Source organism: Cetorhinus maximus, chromosome 19 (assembly GCF_964194155.1).
Source record: "Cetorhinus maximus chromosome 19, sCetMax3.hap1.1, whole genome shotgun sequence".
Classification (NCBI taxonomy): domain Eukaryota; kingdom Metazoa; phylum Chordata; class Chondrichthyes; order Lamniformes; family Cetorhinidae; genus Cetorhinus; species Cetorhinus maximus.
The window spans coordinates 40,344,022-40,367,286 of NC_135897.1; the positions used below are offsets into that span (position 1 = coordinate 40,344,022).

General features: G+C 42.6%; 1 protein-coding gene across 2 annotated transcripts in view; it reads right to left on the bottom strand.

Annotated features, from left to right (window-relative positions):
- Positions 1-23,265, bottom strand: part of ift80 (intraflagellar transport 80 homolog (Chlamydomonas)) — a 259,291-nt gene that overhangs the window by 61,449 nt on the left and 174,577 nt on the right. For both annotated transcript variants that reach the window (XM_078563768.1, XM_078563766.1), the window contains exons 9-12: positions 12,858-13,037; positions 10,750-10,868; positions 10,329-10,403; positions 9,147-9,310 (exon numbers count right to left, since the gene is read on the bottom strand). In XM_078563768.1, coding sequence (XP_078419894.1) covers positions 9,147-9,310; positions 10,329-10,403; positions 10,750-10,868; positions 12,858-13,037 — 538 coding nt within the window. The remainder of the gene's footprint in view (positions 1-9,146; positions 9,311-10,328; positions 10,404-10,749; positions 10,869-12,857; positions 13,038-23,265) is intronic.

Genomic DNA, 23,265 nt, shown 5'->3' on the forward strand with positions numbered 1-23,265 from the left:
GATTATGGATAGCCGAGGAGATGATGATGGTGGAGCCCTACAGTTACCTGACCCTGGAGGAACACATGCATCACATGCTGGGTGGATCCTCATGCACATGGCTCTCAGAAGGTGGGAGGTCTCCGTTGATGCTTTGGTCTGCTTCGGGACATCAGGGTCTTGGCCATGGGCTCGCACTATCCTCCATGGTCTCCGTTGATGTCTCGGGCCTGCTTTGGAACATCACGGTCTTGGCCATGGGCTGCTACGGATGATTGGTGAAGTGGGACAAGAAGAAGGTTTGCGTGTGAGTGGGACAGCAAAGTTTACCGGGGCTGGGGGGGGGTGGAGAATGAGGTTGGGAGGGGGAAACAAAGGTGTCGGGAGGGTGAGGTTGGGGGTCCGAAGGTGTCAGTGAGGAGGAAGGTGTCAGGGGTAAGGAGGGAGTAACGGGGGAGAAAGTTGAAAGTGGGGGGGTAGGTGTAAGGGGTGGGGGGAAGGTGTAAGGAAGGGAGTTCAGAGGTGGGGAGGTGTCCATGTGGAGGAAGGAGCTCAGAGGGGAGCAAAGGTGTCTGGGGAGGAAGGAGTTCAGAGGGGGGAAAAGGTGTCCGGGGGAGGAGGGAGATCGGAGGGGGGGAAAAGGTGTACAGGGGAGGAGGGAGTTCGGAGAGGGGAATATGTCCGTGGGAGGAGGGAGGAAGGGGGAATGTCCAGGTGAGTGTGCAAGGGAGGGGTCCGTGTATCAATGACTGTCTCCTGGGGAACGAACTGAGTGTGGGTGTGGTAGGAGGGAATGGTGAGTGTGAGAGGGACAGAGGGAGCAGGTAGGGTGAGGGTGCATCAGTAACAGAATGGGTGGAGAGGGTGGTTGGTGGGGTTACGGAGGCAAACATGGATTTTGGGAGGGAAGGAGGAGGTTGGGTGGGGGGGTGGTGTCAGGGGTGAGGTTCTCCGGGATGTAGGGAACATGCACATTCACCTGGACATGACAAGGGTTTAGGTTGGTAGGTGAGATGGGGAGGTGGAAGGTGATGCCAGGGGGTCCACAGTAATGGGGGAAATGGACATGGATGACTGGCGGAGAGGAATGGATGGGGGAGCTTAAGAGAAACTTGACTACGACCATGTTTGTCAAATTGAAAGTGAGCGGAGCCTTGTGTTGGACAGGCACAGGTGCTGGATAGGAGTGCGATCAGTGGGTGGGTGGAGATGCCGGTCAGCTCAGACGCTCAACTGAAAGAGAACCCCAGCAGGCAGCAATGAAAATGCTTGGGATAGTAAAATGAGTGTGATGGATGAAGGCTCTGTGTGCGTGGGACAGCGCTTGCAAGAGGCTCCGAAAGGCCCTGCTACAAACACACTTCTCCCTCCAGAATCACTCGTGGTCCAGCTGCGTGCAGCTGAGCTGCTAGTGTTGGGGTGATGCAGGGGGCAGACTCATGAAGCCTGTCATTGAAGCTGAAAGACATTACACATTATTCAGTGAAAGTGAATATACTTTCAGATTATAAAGGGACAAAATGTGTTCACCCGTGCAACCACTTGTGATCAGGATTGCTTAGCTTCTCTAGGCCTACCACTTCTAGGTGCTGCCTTGACATCCACAGCAGGGATGGAGACAGCCTGTGCAATGGTTGGCCCTGTTGCCTCTAATAGCTTCAGCATGTGTCCTCTGGAGAACCAGGCTTGCTTTGGCTGTCCTCCTGTGGGCCACGTGCTCCCTCTGCGGTGACAGAGGATGAGGTTGAGGGGGTCACAGGCAAAGGGGACTCGGAGGGAGCCGACAGGCTCTGAGATTCCTGATGGATGACCCAGGGGTGTTGAGCTCCCACTCTTCCTCCCTTTGGGTGCCCGAGGCCCCTGGGGAAGGAGTACCTGGAGGGATGTCGAGGTGCCCCGTTTCCCCCTTGCATTGCCACTGCAGGAACTCACCATGGCTACTGCAATCAAGTGCAGTGCTGCACGTATCTCCACATTTTGCTGGACCAGGGTCTCCATGGCATCCACATCCTTCCTATGGAGACCTCCATATGCGCACATGTGGGCACCACTTCATTAGAGAGCAGGCGGACGCACTCCTCCAACTTGCGCGCCACTCTGTTGAGGGTTTCCAACAGCTCTATGTGATGTTCACCCTACTGCTGCTGATTCTCCATGATGAGTTGGAAAGCTGAATCCAGAGGCTTGCCATTTGACTCGGACCTCTTTTCCAGCAGCACTCCGAGTGCCGGGGAGCTCAGCTGAACCTGCCTCCTCCTGCTGAGGACATGTGTCCGTGCAGTGACCACCAGATTGTGAACCCACTGAGGTCCCACAGAGGTGTTTGTCTCTGCGCTGGTGCAGGGTGTGGGTAAGTGCTGTGACAGGTCTTCCAGGCTGCTTATTTCCAGCTCTTCAATGGAGGAGGTGTCCTCTTGGCTGGAGGTGAGGATGTAGATGGAGCTGGGGGACTAGCTGGCTGAGGACGTCAGTTGATTAGCAGAGCTCCCTGTGAACCAAAGTAGAAGTAATTAGTGCATGGCAGCAGAGTCAAAAGCAGGAGAGAGAGCAATCAGAGTTGCATTGAGAGAGGGATGATGTGGTGCAGGATCCTTCCATGGGAGTTCGCTGCTGACTTCAGCATCACCGTAGGCATGGCCCACGTCCTCACCAGTCTGTGCAAAGGCACGCTCCTTGAAGTGAGTGAGGGGCCTAAAGTGGGCCACCCCACCCACAGTCTGGGACCTCTCCCTGCTGTTGTGAGCCTGCTTCTCCTGCATGAAAACAGATGGAGAGACTGAGGACTCATGGCACTGTGTGGAACGTTTGTGTGGTGAGCGGAGCCATGGATGGGATGAGGACGTGAGCTCCAGAGGATTTGAGCCTGATGGAGATGTGAGGGTGTATTTGAGAGTTAGTGGTGTTGTCCCTTGAGGTGTGAGATCCTTGTGGATGTGTGATGGGTTTGTGAGTGAGAGTTGAGAGTGATGAAGTAGTTTCACTTACCCTGGCAGAACGGATTAGAGCATTCGTCCTCTTCCTGCACTGGGTGACCCCCTCTGTGCTCTGGTGGCAATGACCGCTGCTGCCACTGCCGCCCAGGCCAGATTGGTGACTCCAGTGGACCTTCTGCGGCCAGAGCAGGGGTAGAGGGCATTGCAGCAGCCTTCCACTGTGTCCAGCAGGCGTCCCAGAGACACTGAATTTGGGGTCTTCCTGCTGTCTTCCTGGCTTTCAGGGCCATCTGTCAGCTGGAGTGGTCCTGGTCTGTAGACATGAAGAAGGCTGCGTTCTGGTACACTTTAAATATGGCGCCTGGAGCGAGGAAGCGCTGAGGTCATGGAGTGGCGGGCAAATCCGAGCCCGCCCGCTAGCGATCCGGCATGTTTCCTGTGAATGCATTATTGAGGCGGAACATGCCAGGAAGGTTTGTAGTGCAGCTCCTCCAGGGCTCAGTGTTGGGATTCTTGCTCTTCCTGATTTATATTAATGACCTAGACTGTGGTGTGCAAGGCATGATTTCAAAATTTACAGATGATATGAAGATTATAAATGTTGTCAGCTGTGATGGGGATAGTCTTGAACTTCAAAAGGACATAGACATGTTGGTGGATTGGGCAGACAAGTGGCAGATGAAGTTCAATACAGAGAAGTGTGAGGTGATTCATTTTGGCAGGAAAATGTGGTGAGACAGTATAAAATAAAGGGAGAGCCACTAAAGGAGATGCAGGAACAGAGGGACCTCGGTGTATATGTACATAGGTAATTGGAGATGGCAGGGCGTGTTGAGAGCGTAGTTAATAAAGCACATAGTATCTTAGGCTGTATTAATAAGGGCATTGAGTACAAGAGTAAAGAGGTCATGTTGAACTTGTATAAGACACTAGTTAGGCTTCATCTGGAGTACTGCATCCAGTTCTGGGTGCCATACTTGGGGAAGGATGTGAAGGCATTGGAGAGAGTACAGAGGAGATTCACAAGAATGATTCCAGGGATAAAGAACTGTAGCTATGAGGATAGATTGGAGAGGTTGGAACTCTTTTCCTTGGAGAAAAGAAGGCTGAGAGGAGACTTGATAGAGGTAATCAAGATCCTGAGGGGTATGGACAGGGTAGATAGTGAGAAACTGTTCCCACTCAAGAGAACATCAAGAACTAGAGGACACAGATTCAAAATAATAATAAAAGGAGTAAATGTGATGTGAGGAAAAATTTTTTCACCCAGAGGGTGGTTGGAGTCTGAAACAAACTTCCTGAAAGGGTGGTGGGAGCAGGTTCAATCGAGGTATTCAAAAGGGAATTGGATTGCTACCTGAAAAGAGAGAACGTGCAAGGTTACGGTGTTAAGGCAGGGGAGTGGTACTAGGTAGAATGCTCTTTGAGAGAGCCAGTGCAGACTCAATGGGCCACATGGCCACCTTCTGCACTGTAAAGATACTGTGATACGGCATGAAAACCCACCATTGCGGCCAGTGGGTGAAACGTCTTTTTTCACATCCGCTACTGCAATTAGTGCAAATCTAGGGCAATTCCGCCCTTAGGGTGGGATAGGATATGGACAACAGAGCTTTGGGTGAGTTGAGATGATGGAGGATGAGAGGCTATCCAGTGTTAATTGTATAAATTAAGGTTTATGTATGTACAGGGTGGGAGGCACTCATTGAATATTTACTTGAGCCCCTTTAAGGGGCTGCCAACTCGTTAATTTTTTTTACTTGGTTTTAGTTTAGTCAAAAGAGAATAAAGAGACACTTATGGAACCTGTGGCGCAGCAGTGGCATGTCTGACTCCAGATCAGTAGGTTGTGTGTTCAAAGCATGTCATGTTCATAGCTTTCACAGCTTTGCTTCCACGCAAAGAATTTGGTAACACTGCCTGTGTCTGCCCAGCCTCAACCCAACTGTTGACAAAACCCTTATCCATGTCTATATTACCTCCAGAGTTGACTATTCCAAAGCTCTGCTGGATGCTAAACTTCTTACAGCCAATTGGTGAAGGAGGAGACCAGAAGTCAATCGTTACTCAGTTTTAGATTTATTCACAAAGTGAGATATTCCAAGTATATAGCTCCTTGTCTGTTGATGCTTTGTTCTGAGCTGTTACTTGGCTGTTTCTAAGTGGTGGTTTGTCATTGCCTTCTGCTCTTAGGTTCAGAGTGAGGAGGCAGGTCCCAAGTCTACCTCGGCTAAAATGGGAATTGAACCCACGCTGTTGGTATTATTCTGAACCACATGCTAGCCATCTAGCCAACTGAGCTAACCAGCATGCATATTAATTGAATTTAAATTCCACCAGCTGCCATGGTGGGATTTGAACTCGTCATCCTGGATTTCTGGATTACTAATCTAGTGACATTACCACTATTCCACCATCTTTCCCCAAACCTGAATATCCAAGCTGCTGTGAAAGCTCTGTGAACCTGACATGCTTTGAACACGCAACTTACTGATCTAGAGTCAGACAGAGGTTGGAGTGGCCCACTTTGGACCCTTCACTCATTTTGAGGACTGTGCCATCATGCTGACTGGTGAAGAGGTGGACCATGCCTGCAACGATAGTGAAGTTGGCAGCGAACACCCGCATAAGGATTCTGCACCACATCATCCTGTTCTCAACGCAACTGTGAGTGCTCTCTCTGCTGTTTTTGACTCTGCTGCCATGCACTAATTCCCTCTACTTTGGTTAAGTAGGACACCGAGGCTGCAAGTAGTCGAGGTCAACCTGAGGCAGTGGTTGGGGAGAGGGATGGAATCAAGGGCAAGAGTACAGAGTTTGTGCGGGAGGCCACAGACGAGGGATTTAGTTTTCCAATGTTTAACTGGAGAAAACTCTAGCTCATCCAGGACTGGTCAGTATCAGACAAACAATATAATAACAGAAGCATCAGAGTGTTCATGAGAAGTGGTGGAGGTAGAGTTAAATGTCACCAGCATATATGTGGAACCTGACCCCATGTCTTCAAACAATGTCAACAATGGGCAGCATGTAGATGAGAACAACGAGAAGGGCAAAGATACATGCTTGGGAGTTTCTAGAATTCCAGAGGTGCAGGGGTAGGAAGAGAATCCATTCCATGACATGCCCTACCTACCGCTGGATAGGTAAGGATAGAACCCTGCAAGTGATGTGCCACTGACCTAGACAATGGCGGAGAGGTGTTGGAAGAGGATGGTGTGGTTGATTGTGTCAAAACCTACAAAGAAGTGAAGAAGGACTAAGGATGTTATTTGTGACAGTGATTAGGGTTGTTTCTGTGATGTGGCTGAATAGAAAGCTGGCTGGAGAGATTCAAATACGAATTTGTGGGAAAGATAGACATACATTTGGGGTATTCAAGGATAATGGAAAGGAAAAGGAGGTTGGAGGTACGGTGGTAGTACATAAGAACAAAGAAGTTGAGTGTAGGATTTTTGAGGATGGTTGGGGGGTGGGGTGGGGGGGTGGAATGTCAGTGGTTATGAAAGGAAGGGGAACAGTTCCTTGGGAAAGGGAACCATTCACAATGCTAGAAAATATGGGGCCAAGAAGAGAAGTTGGATGACCAGCAGTCTAATGGAAACAGGGAAAATAGAGCAGAGTTGGGTCTCAAAGACAAGAGGGAATGTGGGAAAATAGAAGGGAATTAAGAAAATGATGCAGGTTCAGGGTTAGGAAGAGGTGAATGTTAGGGGAGCTGTAGTTTGGTGGGCAATGGGATAGGGGCGAACATCGTGGAGGCAATTGAATGGATGCTGTCAATCTTAATGACAAAGAAGTCCATTGTTGTTGCAGCATGGAATAATAAAATAAATCAACACAGAAGGAGATCACTTGATCCACTGTAGCAATGCTAGTGCTACCTCCACATCTGAGCTGCTTATTCTAATCCCATTTATATGTTCTTCCTTCATAGTTTTCTACTTTAAATGTTTCTAATTGCATTATAGATGGTATAGCTAATTAAACTTTCAGGGAGTATTCAATTGTGGTAATGTATTCCATCTTTTAATCTTTATGTGAAAAAAGTTCTATGAGGAGAATCTAGAACCAGGGGCATAGTTTCAGATTAACGGGTTGTCCATTTAAGAAGGAGATGTGGAGGAATTTCTTTCACATCTTTGGAAGTTAAGATATTGAATATATTCAAGCCTGAGTTAGGCAGATTTTTTTTTGAAGTACAGAAGAATCAAAGGTTATGAGGAACAGGTAGGAAAGTGGAGTTGAGGCCAGGATCAGATCAGGTATAACCTTACCTAATAGTGGAACAGGCTCGAGGGGCAGAATGGCCTACTCCTGCTCCTATTTCTTAAGTCCTCATGTTCTACCCTCTCCTTTTAGGCTTCTAGTACTGATTCTAATTGCATGCACCTTGTTACTGATTCATTGGTCAGTGAAAAAAATCTTACACTATTTACCATCACAAACCTGGTCAATGTTTTGAACAGATCTTGGAGGACCGTACTCTGGAGGTACCCCAGAAGATGCACCCCAGAAGATGCACCCCAGAAGATGCACCCCAGAAGATGCACCGGGGATCCCCCCATCCCCCCAGAAGTCCCCATGCAAGGACTGCACAGCAATTGCCTGGGAAGTTTAAACTTGCAATGTGCAATTACCCTGCGCTGGGAACTATCTGAAACTCTGACTTAAGTAAGATTGAGACTTTGGATGGCTCCGGCTCTCTTAAAAGAATAGCTACCCAGGAAAGGTTAGAAGGATTATAAGCACTTCTAACTCCAGCATAACAATACAACTGATTTCGCTCCCCCCCCACCAACCAACTGGACCCCCTGACTATGCACCCATCACTACCCCCTCCGATTACATCCCCTCAACTATGCTCCCAAACCCTCGACTACACCGCCTCCCCCCCCTCCTCCCGGTTGACTACTTACCTTTTCAAAGTGGCTGAGACCATTAAACTTAAGTGGTCTACAGCAGCTAGTGCCATAAAAAGGGGGGATGACTTCATTTCTCCAATACTGTTGCCCTGCACAGAAAGGATTTGGGAACCAGCTACGCTGCACATTTCTTAGCAAGCGAGGTCAGAAATATGGGCAAGAAATGTCCAGACTAAGGTAAGTAACAAGGAGTGGAGTGGCAATCCGACTGGTACTGCCAGTCCATGGATGTTCTAGTCTAATTTGTTACCAGTCATGGGCACCATTTTTCTGTTCTAACCATCTTATTCCTGGAACGTGATAAAATGTTAGAATCAAGAGAGTTGCTGCATATCTTTACTCTTTAGAATACTTTGCTAGCATGAGCATTGTTTATACATTTTCTTGAATGATCTATTTGCTCCTCTGTCTGATGAAAGAGGAATATTCTATTTCAGGCAGATTTTATAATCCCAGTATCCCAGTTTAAACTTCCGATGGGCTGATTCCCTGCTGCCTGGGACCCTCCATATGTCTCTGACCCTGAGTTCAGGGCAGAGATTTGGCCCAGATACGAAGAACATACCTGCATACTTACCTAGGACATGTTACACAGTTTAATAGCTGGTTTAACTCAGTGGTTAGCCAGTGTAACTGAAAGGAGCACCACAACTGCCCCCCACCCCCCAATCACCAGCCCTCCTGACCTCCCAACCACCTCACTGACCACCTGACTGCCCAACCACCCTCCTGGACCAGACCCAACTACCTTCCCACTGACCAGACCTGACTACCCCCGACCCGACTACCCACCTACCCTCTCACTCACTCACCCATTTACTAACTCACTCACTTACTGAAAGATTTAAACCTTTAAAAAATTACCTAATATGACAGTTACTGTTGTGAAAAGGGGGCATGTCCTCCCTTCTACTGTCATCTTGTGCGCCTTTTCCTGGAGAGGCTGTGCTGACCCCTTCGATGCTTCAGCCAGGAGTGGAAGATACGGCTGAAAAATTGTTAAAGGGTTGGGTTGCAGAAATTTTGCGGGCAAATTTGGGCCTTAATTTCCAAGTTCCACAATATTCATCAACCTTTAGGTTCCTGGCTTTGCGCAAAGATAACTACGGTAACTGCAGTACATTTAGAGATTCCTTAATTTATGGTGTGTGTCTATGCGTGTGTGTGTGTGTGTGGTGAGAGAAGGATGGGACATTTTGCATGTACACGTCTTGCATAAAAGGACTGATATTATACATGTTTGTGCTAAACAATAGTGAGATCTATAGATACACATTTCTTTACCAAAATAAAAAATTTTCCACTATACCTTTATCGTCAGCCTTATCTCTCACTGCAATTGTATCATTGCTGAGGGAGACAGTCTGGGAACTCAGTATGTCAGTTCTCATCCCTGGGAATTTTGGAGAAGAAATAAGGCGACCTTCATATGAATACAAATAAATCCCTGCTCCATCAAGCAGAAGAAAGTGTCTGAACAAAAAATAAGTATTATCAGTGAAGAGATTAATGAAAGCTACTGAATGCATCTGAAAATTTTAAACGTTAAATATATCAAAGTATAAAACAACCTTCATTTTATATTACCATTTTGTTATCTTTGAATTAGATGTAATAAATAAAGTTACAGAAGTTTTGAACATTTTGAAATATAACATCTGAGCGATGTTTTCAGTAAAACTGTAAATTAGGACTCGAAAAGCAGAATACTGTGGATGCTGGAAATCGGAAATAAAAATGAAAATGCTGGAAATACTCAGCAGGTTAAGGCAGCATCTGTGGAGAGAAACAGAGTTAACATTTCAGGTCTGTGACCTTGCATCAGACCTTAAAGACCGCAGGGCTGAAATGTTAACGCTGTCTCTCTCCACAGATGTTGCCATAACCTGCTGAGTATTTCCAGCATATTTTGTTTTTATTTATTACTGTAAACTAGTACCAATCAGTTGCACAGTTATAATACTGCATGGTTATCTTTTTAAAAATGTATTATTAATTCCACCCATTTTGTAAGCCACTTTCTTTTGAGGTTCTCTGTCTCTGTGCCATGACTAGGAAAATGGCCTAGTGACATGTTTCTAGTTCTTCGCCAAAGTTGCTTTGAACTAAGAAATACATGATCTGTGGTTCAGCACATTTCAGCAGTGAACAATTATCTTTTTGAATATTTAAGAGAGATTTTAACAACAAATAATGTATTTTTAAATCACAAATTAAATGTTAAGAGATAACACATAGATCCATGTAAGTCTCTAACCTACACTGTGGGAGCCGGCATTAGAAATTTTTCAACATATGCTAAATAATTACAAAATAGTTGATCAATGCTTCAATAATTGCCTGAAGGATAATAATTACATTTTTCTACATTTTGAACAAAGTGTAATTTTACATAATTGAGTAACATTCAAATTACAAATAAAACTCCCTTTTTATGTATGTGAAAGCTCTATTTACATTAAGTACCCACAGATTAATGCTAATCTCTTACCTCTCTACCTGTAGAATTAAACTAACAGTACCTTCTTTCAGGTCAAATACCAGTGGGGTATTCCAATTCTTAGTACTAAAATAAACAGAGAATGTACACTATATAAATTCATGGATATTCAAAATTAAGATTAGGAAAGAAACCAAAGGGTGTAACACATTCAATACACATCATATATTATACCCAGCTAACATTAAGCTTACTTTAAAAGATTTGGCTTAACATGTTTTTTCAAGAGGAGCAGAGCCAAAAATAACTTAGATTTTATAAAAAATATATTTTGACACATCTTCTTTGCATTATTATCATGTAATAGAACCACTGAGATTTAAATTTAACATAGGAAACTGTGATTTACAAGATATTCAAAAGTAGTTTGCCAAAGGATGTTATATATTTCCAAAGAAAAGATTTTACTAACCTATACACATAACACTGCAATGAGGTTACAACTACCAAATGTCCATGGGACAACGAGGCCTTTATCACCCGGTCACGGAATTCTAAGACATCTAGTGCATCATTCGATACATTTCGTACCTGTTACAAAACACAGTCAAAAATTAACTACTGGAAAGCATACTTCAGAATCTTTTATTTGCTAGATATTGTTCTCTAGCATGTGTCTCCAATAACTAAAGATGACTATTTCCAATATGCTTAAGGCTGACAAAGCAGCCATGATCTACTTGGATAAACTAAATGGTTTGGAAAAACTAAAGCTTTGTTCCCATGTTCCTGTAAATTTATCTTTTGTTTCAACAAAACTAAAATCAAATTAGAAATCAGAGTCTTTTGAGTGACTTACAAATGGCACTGTAAGATGATAACGTAGCAAGACTAAAATAGACTTGGAAGTGGCCTGTGGTAGGGTAGAGGCATGTAGTCAATTAATTAAATTAAGCACATGGTTAGTATGTAACTAGTCAACTTATTTTTTACTTGATTCGAATATATGCATTTATAGTATTGCCTGGTAACTTGTGATACAGCACTTTATTTTTATAAGGATACGTGTTAACAGATTCACTGCTGAATGTAGCATAGCCACACAAAAAATATATTTCCTTTTTGTTGGCTCTTTGTGTAAAGTTAAATTGTCTACAGAGTAGACGCTCTAGTGACCATTTTTGTCAGCTGCAGCCAGCAAATCACTAAAGAATAATGGATTTATGTCTGTATGGTAACCATTAACTTCAAAAATATTTTATTTAATATTTTAAACTATTTATACCTTACATATCTAACCCATTGTGAACTCCAGGCCATATATATGGCTTTCTCTCTCCATGAAGATGGGTTTTCCAGTGGGTCTTTTTCTTACCAAACTACTCCAATGAAATCAATTACAGAGAATAGCCAGAAACAGGGAAGTAGCCATTGGTGTCCAGCTACATTTTTGACAATCTCCTGCAGCCAGAATTGCTGGACTGTTTTCTATCAGTTCAGTATGGTGTCATACCCAGCCAACAGAATTTTCAATTTTTTTGAATCCAGGGAGAGAATCCTAGTCAAAGCTTACATGTAAGTCTGATCATGTTTCAATTAGAAATACCCCAAGCACCATGTATAGCAATTGACCATTGTCACTTTCTTCCACATTCTATAGAATCATAGAATGACAGACAGAAGTACACAAAATTTGCAGCACAGAAATAGGCTATTTGCCCCAACTGTTCTATGGCAGTGTTTACACTCCACACAAGCCTCCTCCCAACTTACTTCATCAAACCCTAGTTATGTATGTTTAACTAACTGCAGTAATACCTCACTTCAGCAGAAATAACAAATAAGGACTACAAACTGGGCCTTGCACACAACACAAGATGAGGTCATTTGGCTAATCACGCCTGTCCCGGTAGTAGTTAATTGGTAGAGCTATCCAATTAAACCCACCCCCTATGCTTTTCCCAGAGGCCTGCAATTTTGTTCCTTTTAAGTATTTGTTCAATTCTCTTTTGAATGTTACTACTGACATTTAAAATTAGTTGGTTTCAACATTTCAAAACGAGAAATGGATGCTGATGTGCATTTCCCAGCACAAGTAAACACTTCTAAAATCATCAGAAGTAAACAGTAATGAGGGAATTATCCTACTGTCAAGCATCTTCTGATATTAACCATGAGGAAGAGTTTTTACACAGCAATGGAAAAACCTAGGTTCAGCTAAACAACATTTCAAAGTTACTGTTGGCAAAATTTTTGAAAATAAGTTATACTTTTTTTTTATTCCTGAATATAAAAATGATTATATAAATAAGGCAATTTTTTTAATACCATTGTAAAATGGTTCTTAAACAATTATCCAGAAATATGGTCCGTGGCAGAATAAAAATTCAGAAAACAGCGGTCACAATGTCCACACATTTAACTTGGACTGTTTTAATCTGAAGTTTTTAAACTACGGAAGATTTGTCCCTACATTGCTGACAAGAGGAAAAGCCTTGATTAAGCACTAACACGTCTCTGGAAATCAAAAATTCTTTTATTATCTAATCTCATGTGGATTTGATTTTTAAGGAACTATACCTGCATAGATCTTCGTTTAGTCAATGTGATTTCAAAGTTCTTCCATTCCCAATGCTGTTCTATGATGTGGGCAAAGATCACATGGCCATTTCCACAAGCTCCAGCTATTTGAGTGCCATCAACAGACCAAGCAATGTTGAACACACTTCCTGTGTTTGGCTTTTCAAGTGCATAAGACCACTGTAAAATAAAACCGAGACCATGCAACCATATTACATTTTATTTATAATATTTCAGGGCAAATCGATTCTTTGGGTACCAATTTGTACTTTGTTTACAAAGAAATTATATATTCAAAAGCGTCGGGTAATATTTGTTCCACCTACGTGTAATATAATTACCATATCGAACTAGACAAGGCTCAGCTGTCTCCCCATGATCTTTAACAACACTGCCATCACTAAATACCCAACATCAGCATCTTGGAGGTCACCATTGCCTAGCAGCTTAACTGGACTAGTCATATCAACATTGTGGCTATAAGGGCATGGTAAAGCCTGGATACTGCGTAATGGGTAGTTCACCTCCTGATTCTTCAAAGGCTCTCCACCACACAAGGCTGAAGTCAGGAGTGTGATGAAATACCATTAGTTTGGATGGATGCAGGCCCAACTACAAAACAGCAACTAAATAATGGGGGCGAGGGATCAAGTGAGGGAAGATGTGGCAAATTAAAAGGAGAGAAGGCAGGAGAGCAAGGTAGCAATAAGAGTAATGATAATCAAAGCATGACAGGAAGGGGTACACCATCAGATAAAGCTAGAGTTTGCAAAAATAGTAAAAGACAGAACTAAAGGCTCTGTATCTGAATGTGTGTAGCATTCATAACAAAATGGTTGAATTGTCAGCTCAAATATAAATAAATATGTATGATCTAATAGCCATTACAGTGATAATCATTGGTGATATTAATCCACCTACAGATTGGATGAATCAGATTGGCAAAGGGAGCCTGGAAGATGTGTTCATAGAATGTTTTCAGGACAGTTTCTTAGAGCAGCAGATTCTACAGCCAACCAGAGAGCAGGCAATCGTAGATCTGGTAAAGTGCAATGAGACAGGATTAATTTAATGGCCTCATACTAAAGGCGCCCTAGGTAACAGTGATTATAACGTAACTGAATTATAGATTGAGTTTAAGGGAGAGAAGAGTAGATCTAAGGCTAGTGTTTTAAACGTAAGTAAGGGCAATTATGAGAGCGTGAAGACAGAGCTGGCTAAAGTGAACTGGGAAATTAGGTTAAGGGGTAGGTTAGTAGAGATGCAGTAGCAGACATTAAAGGAGATATTTTATAACACACAGTAAAGATACATTCCAGTGAGAAAAAAAAGACTCTAGGAGATTGACTCACCATCCGTGGCTAAATAAGGAAGTTAAAAATAGTGTTAGGAGCTAGAGATAGTTTTATGCAAGTTATATTTGTATGTGTGGGTGTTAGGAACAAGATATAGCTTTAAGTTTAATTTATAACCTTTTTTTATTTGTGTGTTAAGAAAGGTGAAATCTGGGTTTGGTTTCAGTTTAGAGTTTTTTGTGAGATGGAGCTAGCAAGTCTGGGGGCCTGTTTGTATAGGTAGATTTTTAATGAGGTTTTACGACTCTTAAAAGTGAACAAATGGGCTACCAAGGGATTAGCGGTTTAGGAAAGTTAAAACAAAAAAAGTAGATAAAACTGCTGTTGCCCAGCAACAGGGGATCAAAGGTCCACAGAGACACAACAAAAAAAAAGGAAGAGGCAGGTTTTAGTTTCAGTTGGTATGTATATACCACAGAGGGAAGACAGAAAAGGTATAGCCTCTCTCTAGCTGGAAATGATATCAGACTGTTAAGGAACTCATATGCATTGCTCTAAAGTTAAGTAATAGTGAATTTATAGAGTAAATTTTCTTGATATCTCAAGGGAGATACCAATTGTGGAAGGACCTAGAGTGAATGTTCAGAACTCTACTGAAAAAGAAACCTCTTTGCAACTGAATCAGCTCTACCCTTGGTGTGGAAATAGTGGTACCTCTTCATTGGAGTGTTGGGTCTATAAGGATATTGCTGGGATATGGGGGATGGTGTGAGTTTGAATAATTTTTTTCCATGGTGTGTCTATGTTAAAATCTTTCAAACCTTTTTGTTGCTTAGTGTAATATAGTTAATGTTTTATCTTTTTGTTAAAAAGTCAACAGCAGACTCCTGTGAATCTGTGTCAGTAAGTACCATCCACGGTTTAAAAATTTCTTTTTTAAATTATGGTCTATCAAGCCAGGTTCCATTCTGGGATCTGTCTTGTCCAGTAATAACATTGGCTGGGATCATAACAAAGCGGGGGCTCTTGCAGGATTTAAAAATCCTTGAACTTAAGTCAGATCTGTGAATCCTTAAAGAAACAAGGACGTGGAGTTACTGTGCGTAGGAACGGAATTTGCTGTGAAGTAATACTGGTTGGAATTTTAAAATGGCTTTGCTTCTTGCTAAGACTTGTCTGGGAGTAGAAGATGTAACAGTGGATTATTTGAAATATTTGACTAAGGCTACACTGTCAGAGTTAGCAGATAAATTGAATGTAGAAATAAAAGTAAGATTTCATAAGAATTATGTGATTGAAGCTGTTACCCAGCATTTAAATTTAATGTATCACAGCTAGAGTTAGCTAAGATTCAATTGTAAATGAAAAAACTTGAAATGGAGGGAAAGGAGAAAGAAAAAATGGAAAAGAAAAAGCTCGCATTGGAAAAGAAAAAGGAAATGGAAATGCAAAAGCTTGAGCTTAAGTTTCAAAGAGAGAAAGAAATCAGGCAACAAGTCAGGAATGTCCTAATGATTGGAATAAAGGGATTCCATTTTTACTGTTTGCTATTAAGGATGCCCCTAATGAGTCCATAGGATTCAGTCCTTTTGAACTGATACATGGGAATGAGGTGAGAGGACCACTTAAATTAATTAAAGAAAAATTTATCAACTAAAGTTCAGAGATTACGCTTTTGACCTATGTGTCAAATTTCCAAGAAAGATTAACCAAAGCGTGTGAGTTGGCCAAAGAGCATTTGAGAATCACTCAACAAACAATGAAAGCTAGGGCAGATAAAAATGCCAAAGCTCAAAATTTTGTTGCTGGAGACAAGGTGTTAGTGTTGTTACCCGTCTCTGGTGAACAGTTAAAAGCAAAGTTCAGTGGACCTTAACAAATCAAAAAGAAACTGACGTAAATTATATAGTGAGTCAGGAGGAAAGGTCAGCGAGTGTGTCACGTTAATATGTTAAAGTGACATTATGACAGGGAAGGTAGTCAGGAGAGGAGTGTGTGTTTACAGCGGCAAAAGAAGTAGGGAGTGAACTTAAAATATCAAAGCAATTTGAGAACGAATTAGAAATCAAAAATTCTAAAATCATCCCTCCAGTAATAAGGTTGGATAAAACACAGGTGCTTAAAAATTTAGATGCAATATTATGCCATCTTCCAGAAAATTGTCGAGGTGACTTACGAAAGCCATTAAAAACTCATAAATCAATTTGTGTAAATAGGCCAGGGAAAATGTCTTTGGCCATACATGATGTTAATGTGGGGGATGTGTCACCCATAAAGCAACATCCTTGCAGACTCAGTCCAAAGAAGTTAGCCCAAGTACCAAAAATTAGATGGGTCACAACGATTGTGTATAGACTAGTGCAATGTTAATACGGTCACAAAGGCTATTTCATATCCTATACCACGATTAGAAGGCTGTATTGAGAAGATTGGCTAAGCAGTGATAAGCAAGGTTCATTACAAAAATTAACTTATTGAAGGGATGTTGGCAAGCTCCATTGACCAATATGGCCAAAGAAACATCAGCTTCCGTAATGCCAGATGTACTTTATCAATGTAAAGTCATGCCTTTCAGAATGAGGAATGAACCAGCAACTTTTCAAAGATTAACCAACAAGGTAATTGAAGGATTATGCGACAGTATTGTATATATTGATGTTTTGGTTGCATTCAGCCAAACTTGAGAAGAGCATTTATAACACTTGAACGAATTGTTTGATTGATTACAAAGAGCCAATTTGGTCATAAAATTGGCAAAAAGTGAATTTGCCAAAGGATTGATTAGCTAACAGAAAATATACATAAATGGGGCATTTTCAAGTTGTCAAGATGTAACAAGAGGAGTGCTTCAGGGATCAGTGATGGCGCCTCAACTATTTACAGTCTATGTCTATGACTTAGATGAAAGGATCAAATGTATGATTGCTAAATTTGCTGATAACATAGGGCAGAATTTTCTGCCTGCCAGGCGGGTGGGCCCAACCCAATCTCTGGCGGGCGGGGAGCCGATCCCCGCTGGAGAAGCGGGCCCCGTCGCCATTTTAAGTGGGCGGGCCAATTAAGGCCCGCCCAGCGTGACGTCCTCCGGGAAGCGCTAAGCGCTTCCTGTGCGGGCAGGGGGAGATTCCCCAAAAGCAAGAGTGCGCTCTTTTGCACATGCGCACCAAAGAGCGCACATCTCCCTGAGGCTAAGTGCTGCCTCAGAAAGATCGCTGACAGTTTTAAAAACATTAAAAATAGAAAAAAAAAATCCTTAACATGTCCCCCTCATGTGACAATGTCACATGAGATGGGACATGTTCATAATTTACACTAAAACTTTATTAAACTTTTTAAATCCCTCCATGAAACCTCATCCCGCCGGTGGATGAGGTTTCATGTTTTTTTTATTTCCCGCCAGGGCTCCTGGCCTGCCCGCCAACCTTAAGGTTGGATGGGCAGGTCCATTAATTGTTTTAATGATCCTGTCAATGGCCTCAATTGGCCATTGACAGGTCAACGGGTCCACAGCTGATTTTGCTGCAGGCCCGCCTTCCTGAAAATTTAAATGGGGCGGCATTTTACGCATTGGCGAGCAGGCCCCGCCCCCTGCTCGCCAACGACAAAATTCAGCTCATAAAGATGCATAGGACAATGAGTTGTGAAGAAGGCATAGGAGTTTACAAATGGATAAGTGAGTGGGCAAAAATTTGGCAGATGGAGTATAATGTGGGAAAATGCGAACTTGTTCACTATGGCAGGAAGAATAGAAAAGCAGTACATTATTTAATTGGAGAGATATTGCAGAACTCTATGGTACAGAGGGATCTGGGTGGCCTGGTACATGAATTACAAAAAGTTAATATGCAGGTACAGCAAGTGATTAGGAAGGCAAATGGAATGTTGTAGTTTACTGCAGGGGGATTGGATATTAAAAGTAAGGAAGTTTTGCTACTGTTATACAGGGCATGAGTGAGACTACATTTGGAGTACTGTGTACAGTTTTGGTCTCCTTATTTAAGAAAGGACATCGTCGCATTAGAAGCAGTTCAGGGAAGGTTCACTCAACTGATTCCTGCGATGAAAGGATTATCTAATGAGGAAAGATTGGGCAGGCTGGGCCTGTATCCACTGGAGTTTGGAAGAATCAGAGGTGATCTTATTGAAACATATAAGATCCTGAGGGGACTTGACAGAGCAGATACTGAAAGGATGTTCCCCCTCGTGAGAAAGACTAGAATTAGGGGACACGGCTTAAAAATAAGGGGTCTCTCATTTAAGACGGAGATGAGGAGAAATTTTTATCTCAGAGGATTGTGAGCCTGTGGAATTTTCTTCCCCAGACAGCAGTGGAAGCTGGGTCATTGAATATTTTTAAGGCAGAGTTAGATAGATTCTTGACTAACAAGGGAGTCAATAGGTATAGCGGGTAGGCAGGAAAGTGGAGCTGAGGCTACTATCAGATCAGCCATGGTCTCATCAAATGGCAGTGCAGGTTCAAGGGGCAGAATGGCATACTCCTGCTCCTAATTTGTATGTTTGGGTGCGTGTTCATAACACTCAGGAAGCTCACACCATCTGGGACAGAACTGTCCATTTGATCAATGTCCCAGCCAATATCCACCACCAATGCACTGTGGTTACAGTAAATATAATCGACAGGATGCTCTAATCCTCTGACTTTCCCCAGTTTCCCTATTCTTGTATGTTATGCCTCTCCAAATCTGTCTTATGAGATCCAGCTCCTGCTCCCTTGACCCTATTTCCACTAAACAGATGAACATTCAACTCCCCTTCCTGGCCTTAATGCTAGATGACATTGTGAACAGTTCTCTTTTGTCAGGTAATGTTCTTTTCTGTTTTAAAACTGCTATCATCACCATCCTCAAAGAAACCATTCTCAATACCTATGTCCTTGCAAACTACCTCACGTCTGTGTGAAGAAATTTTCTATTTTATAAATTCTAATCTTTTCTTGTGCACTTGGAGGTGCAATGCTGTGTGCCAGAAATTGTAGGATTTACATCGTAAGTACTTTGGCATTGGAAACACTTATTAACAACTAAGTGGTTGTTCAGGTGTGCCTATTGATGCAAATTACTCAAACTGTAGTTTTCCTAAAAGTGAAAGAAATTAATTAGTTATTTCTGCAGAGCTCTGCTCTGTTAAATGTATCATAAATAGGGTGACTTCCTTTCTAAATACACAGTCTTCCAACCACAACCAAGTCTTACCTTTGTAAATGTTTCTGTTAACTGCTAATTTACCAGGGGTAATATTATGTTAAACGGCGCAATTGTTAGAAATGTAAACCATTTTTATAATCCAAGTATACTTCATATGCATTCCATTTTAGCTGATCAGCAGTGATGGAATCCAATATTACTTACATTGAAATGCAGTAAAGTGATAGCTAATATTAGGTCTAAGAAACAAACAGAAGGCAATCATGTGTAATGTATTATGTATTATGTTAATGTGTCATCTCTGCTGTAATATCGATCGAACAATTTAGATCTTTACATATAATATAATCAATAACTTAACCCAAATCTAACCCACAGTCAACTGTACCCTTGCACCCTCACACAAAAGAACATTGTGCTGTGCAATGTTACTGCACAATCAGCAGTTATCAACTCTGACCATCATTAATGAGCTATCTGAACTTTTCTGAATCTGATGGGGTGGAAAAGAGATGTTGGACAAATGCAGTTCCTTTAGGCCATCTCAAAGTTGCTCCAAGGGAGTGAAACAATCGCTTTCTGTTGTCTACATTACTCTAGGTCTCCGCATATTCTTGCACCACAAATACAGCTGACATCTATCTGATGACCTTTGAGCAAGAGAATCAGCACTGTATGTATCCAGGTGGCTGCCGGCTACTAAGATTTCTAGGAGATTTAAAACTTAACCCTTTCTCTGCCACAGACTATTTGGGTAGTCAAAATAATGTCGATGACCAGCAGAAAACTTCCAAAAAAATATGCTTAATGAATTAATGAGCTTAAAGCAAGTAGGAATGGATTACACCAAAATATATTCCTAAAGCATCAAAAACAGTGGAATCTTTATCATAGTTGCAGTTGCTTGGCAATCTATCCCAAATAGATACAGATTTCCAGACTTCAGTACTTCAGCAAATGTCTATTACACCCTCAGAGAAAGCATGTATTTTTTGAATGGCATTTTAAGACACAAGTTTATGATTGTAAGTTATATTCTGTAAATATTTTACATGCTACAATGTTTTATAAAACTATTGTGCTAAGAATAAATAAAACATGTTAATTTCACTGAATTTATCTACATAGTGCACAATAAACTAAAATTATATCTGTTTAATTTATCTAAATTTATCTTCATTAGATCAGGATGTGCACCATTGCAAACATCAAAGCTGGGTTTTATCTGCATGAAAAATTAAGACCAGTTTTACAGAGTAACAAAAGGTCTTGTGTCTACAGACCTACTTTTGTCTAGCGGGTAAACAATATGGGAGGTCCTATTGACATGACTAACAAAAGGGTCAATTTTAAGCCTATCCACCTTACAGAAAGCGGGCAGGTGGGCAGCTAAAAACAAGCAGGTTACTTACCCTCTCAGATCCTGGCCATTTCTGACTTTAACCAGCAGAGTTTTGCAAAAGGATAAGGTACCATTTTAATAGGGATTGTGCAAGGAAGATGCAGCGGCTTACCCGTTAGGCAGAAGGAGGTTTGAAAACTGAAGAGGCCCTGTCAGTTAAGGCTAAATTTTTTCTTTGAGGCCAGGGGACAGGTTTTCCCTGCCCCAGAATTACCCTCCCTGTTTCCTTCCTGGAGCCCCTTATGAAAACCCTCTTCGCCACTTACTTGGAAGCTGGCAGCCAACCAAGACCTAATTTTCACCGGCAAGCAATCACACTGTTCTGGGTGGATGGGAAGTGGACTGGCAGCCCAAAAGTTAAAATACTCCAGGCCTAAAGTTTAGTGAGTGTGTTTCACACTTGACCCATCCCCTGCAATGAAACGTAGTAACAGTTGTAGGCGGTAGGAGAATTTCTATCCATCTCGACTACCTATCCACAGTATTCCATTGATGCATCTCTAATAACCCTGGATCTGATTTGTTGACAAAAAAATTGTCTGGTTACTTCCTGAAACCTATCAAGTTTGTTGTTCCATCAACAATGCCGACACTCTGTTCCATGAATTTACCATATCAATGAGGGCACCACCCCCACACACCCCTAATGTCCAAAAATAAAGGTGGATTTAAGATGGAGATGAGAATTTTTTTAGTTTCAGAGAGTCGTTAGTCTGTGGAATTCTCTTCCCCAGAGTGCAATGGGGGTAGGGGTCACTGAATATTTTTAAGGATCATTGAGATAGATTCTAGATTGACGAGGGAGACAAAGGGCAGAGAAAATTGGAGAGTTCAGGGTACAATCAGATCAGCCATGATCTTATCAAATAGCATAGCAGGCTCGAGGGGCTGAATGGCCTACTCCTCCTTGTTCGCATGTTCAATAACAAAAATGTGGCTTAAAAATGGTGAGGACTGGGTGCTTAATATACAAGGATAGAAAGTGTTCAGAAAGGATAGAGAAGGTAAAAAAAGAGAGGTGGGGTGGCAGTACAGAGTAGGGAAGACATTGTCATTGTTGGATAGAGGGATGTCCTTGAGGGGGCAAGGACCAAGTTAATTTGGTTAGAGTTGAGAAGCAAAAAAGGTAAGATCATGCTACTTGGGATACTCTATACACATCCAAATAGTGAGAGAGGTGTTAAGGAACAAATCTGCAGAGGAATCACAGAGTTGTGCAAAGACTATAGAGTGGTGATACTGGGGTATTTTAATTATCCAAATAACGATTCAGATAATGTTACAATAAAGGGTAAGGAGGGGGAGGAATTTCTGAAATGTATTCAGGAGAACTTCCTTGATCAGTATTTTTTTTTTGTAAAAATATACTTTATTCATAAAATATCTTCAATCACATTCAAAACCATTTCAAAAACAACATTACAAGGGTACAATCCAGGTTAAACTTTTACAAAATGTATCACCAGGTGCATCAGTACAAACAATATTACAGTCATTTACAGCCTTTCATTTTGATCTGTACAGCCCGAGGGGCTCTAAACAGTTCCCAGTCTCTCGGTGCGCTGTGGTAGAAAGGTCTTAGACAGCGACCCTTCCCCATTGCGCCTTTGCGGCAGCTGCCCCAAGCTTTAGTGCGTCCCTCAGCACGTAGTCCTGGACTTTGGATTGTGCCAGTCCGCAACAATCGGTCGGGGACAACTCTTTGTGCTGGAAGACCAACAAGTTTCGGGCAGACCAAAGCGCCTCTTTCACCGAGTTGATGATCCTCCAGCTGCAGTTGATGTTTGTCTCGGTGTGTGTCCCTGGGAACAGCCCGTAGAGCACAGAGTCCTGTGTCACAGAACTGCTCGGGATGAACCTCGACAGCAACCACTGCATCTCTCTCCAGACTTTCTTTGCAAAGGCACAATCCACAAGGAGGTGAACAACGGTCTCTTCCCCACCACAGCCACCTCGAGGGCAACGTGCAGAGGGGGTGAGCCTCCTGGCGTGTAGGAAGGATCTGACGGGGAGGGCCTTTCTCACCACCAGCCAAGCTACGTCTTGGTGCTTGTTGGAAAGTTCTGGCGATGAGGCATTCTGCCAAATGACTTTGACAGTCTGCTCGGGGAACCATCCCACAGGGTCCACCCTCTCCTTATCCCTCAGGGCCTCTAGGACGTTACGTGCTGACCACTGCCTGATGGACTTGTGGTCAAAGGTGTTTTTCTGCATAAATTTTTCCACCAGGGACAGGTGGTACGGCACGGTCCAACTACTTGGAGCGTTCCGCGGCAGCGTGGCCAGACCCATCCTTCGCAACACCGGGGACAGGTAGAACCTCAGCACGTAGTGACACTTGGTGTTTGCGTAGTGAGGGTCTACGCACCGCTTGATGCAGCCGCACACAAAGGTGGCCATCAGTATGAGGGCGATGTTGGGCACGTTTTTTCCCCCTTTATCTAGAGGCTTGTACATCGCGTCCCTGCGGACACGATCCATTTTCGACCTCCAGATAAAGCGGAAGATGGCTCGAGTGATCGCCGTCGCGCAGGAGTCTGGAATGG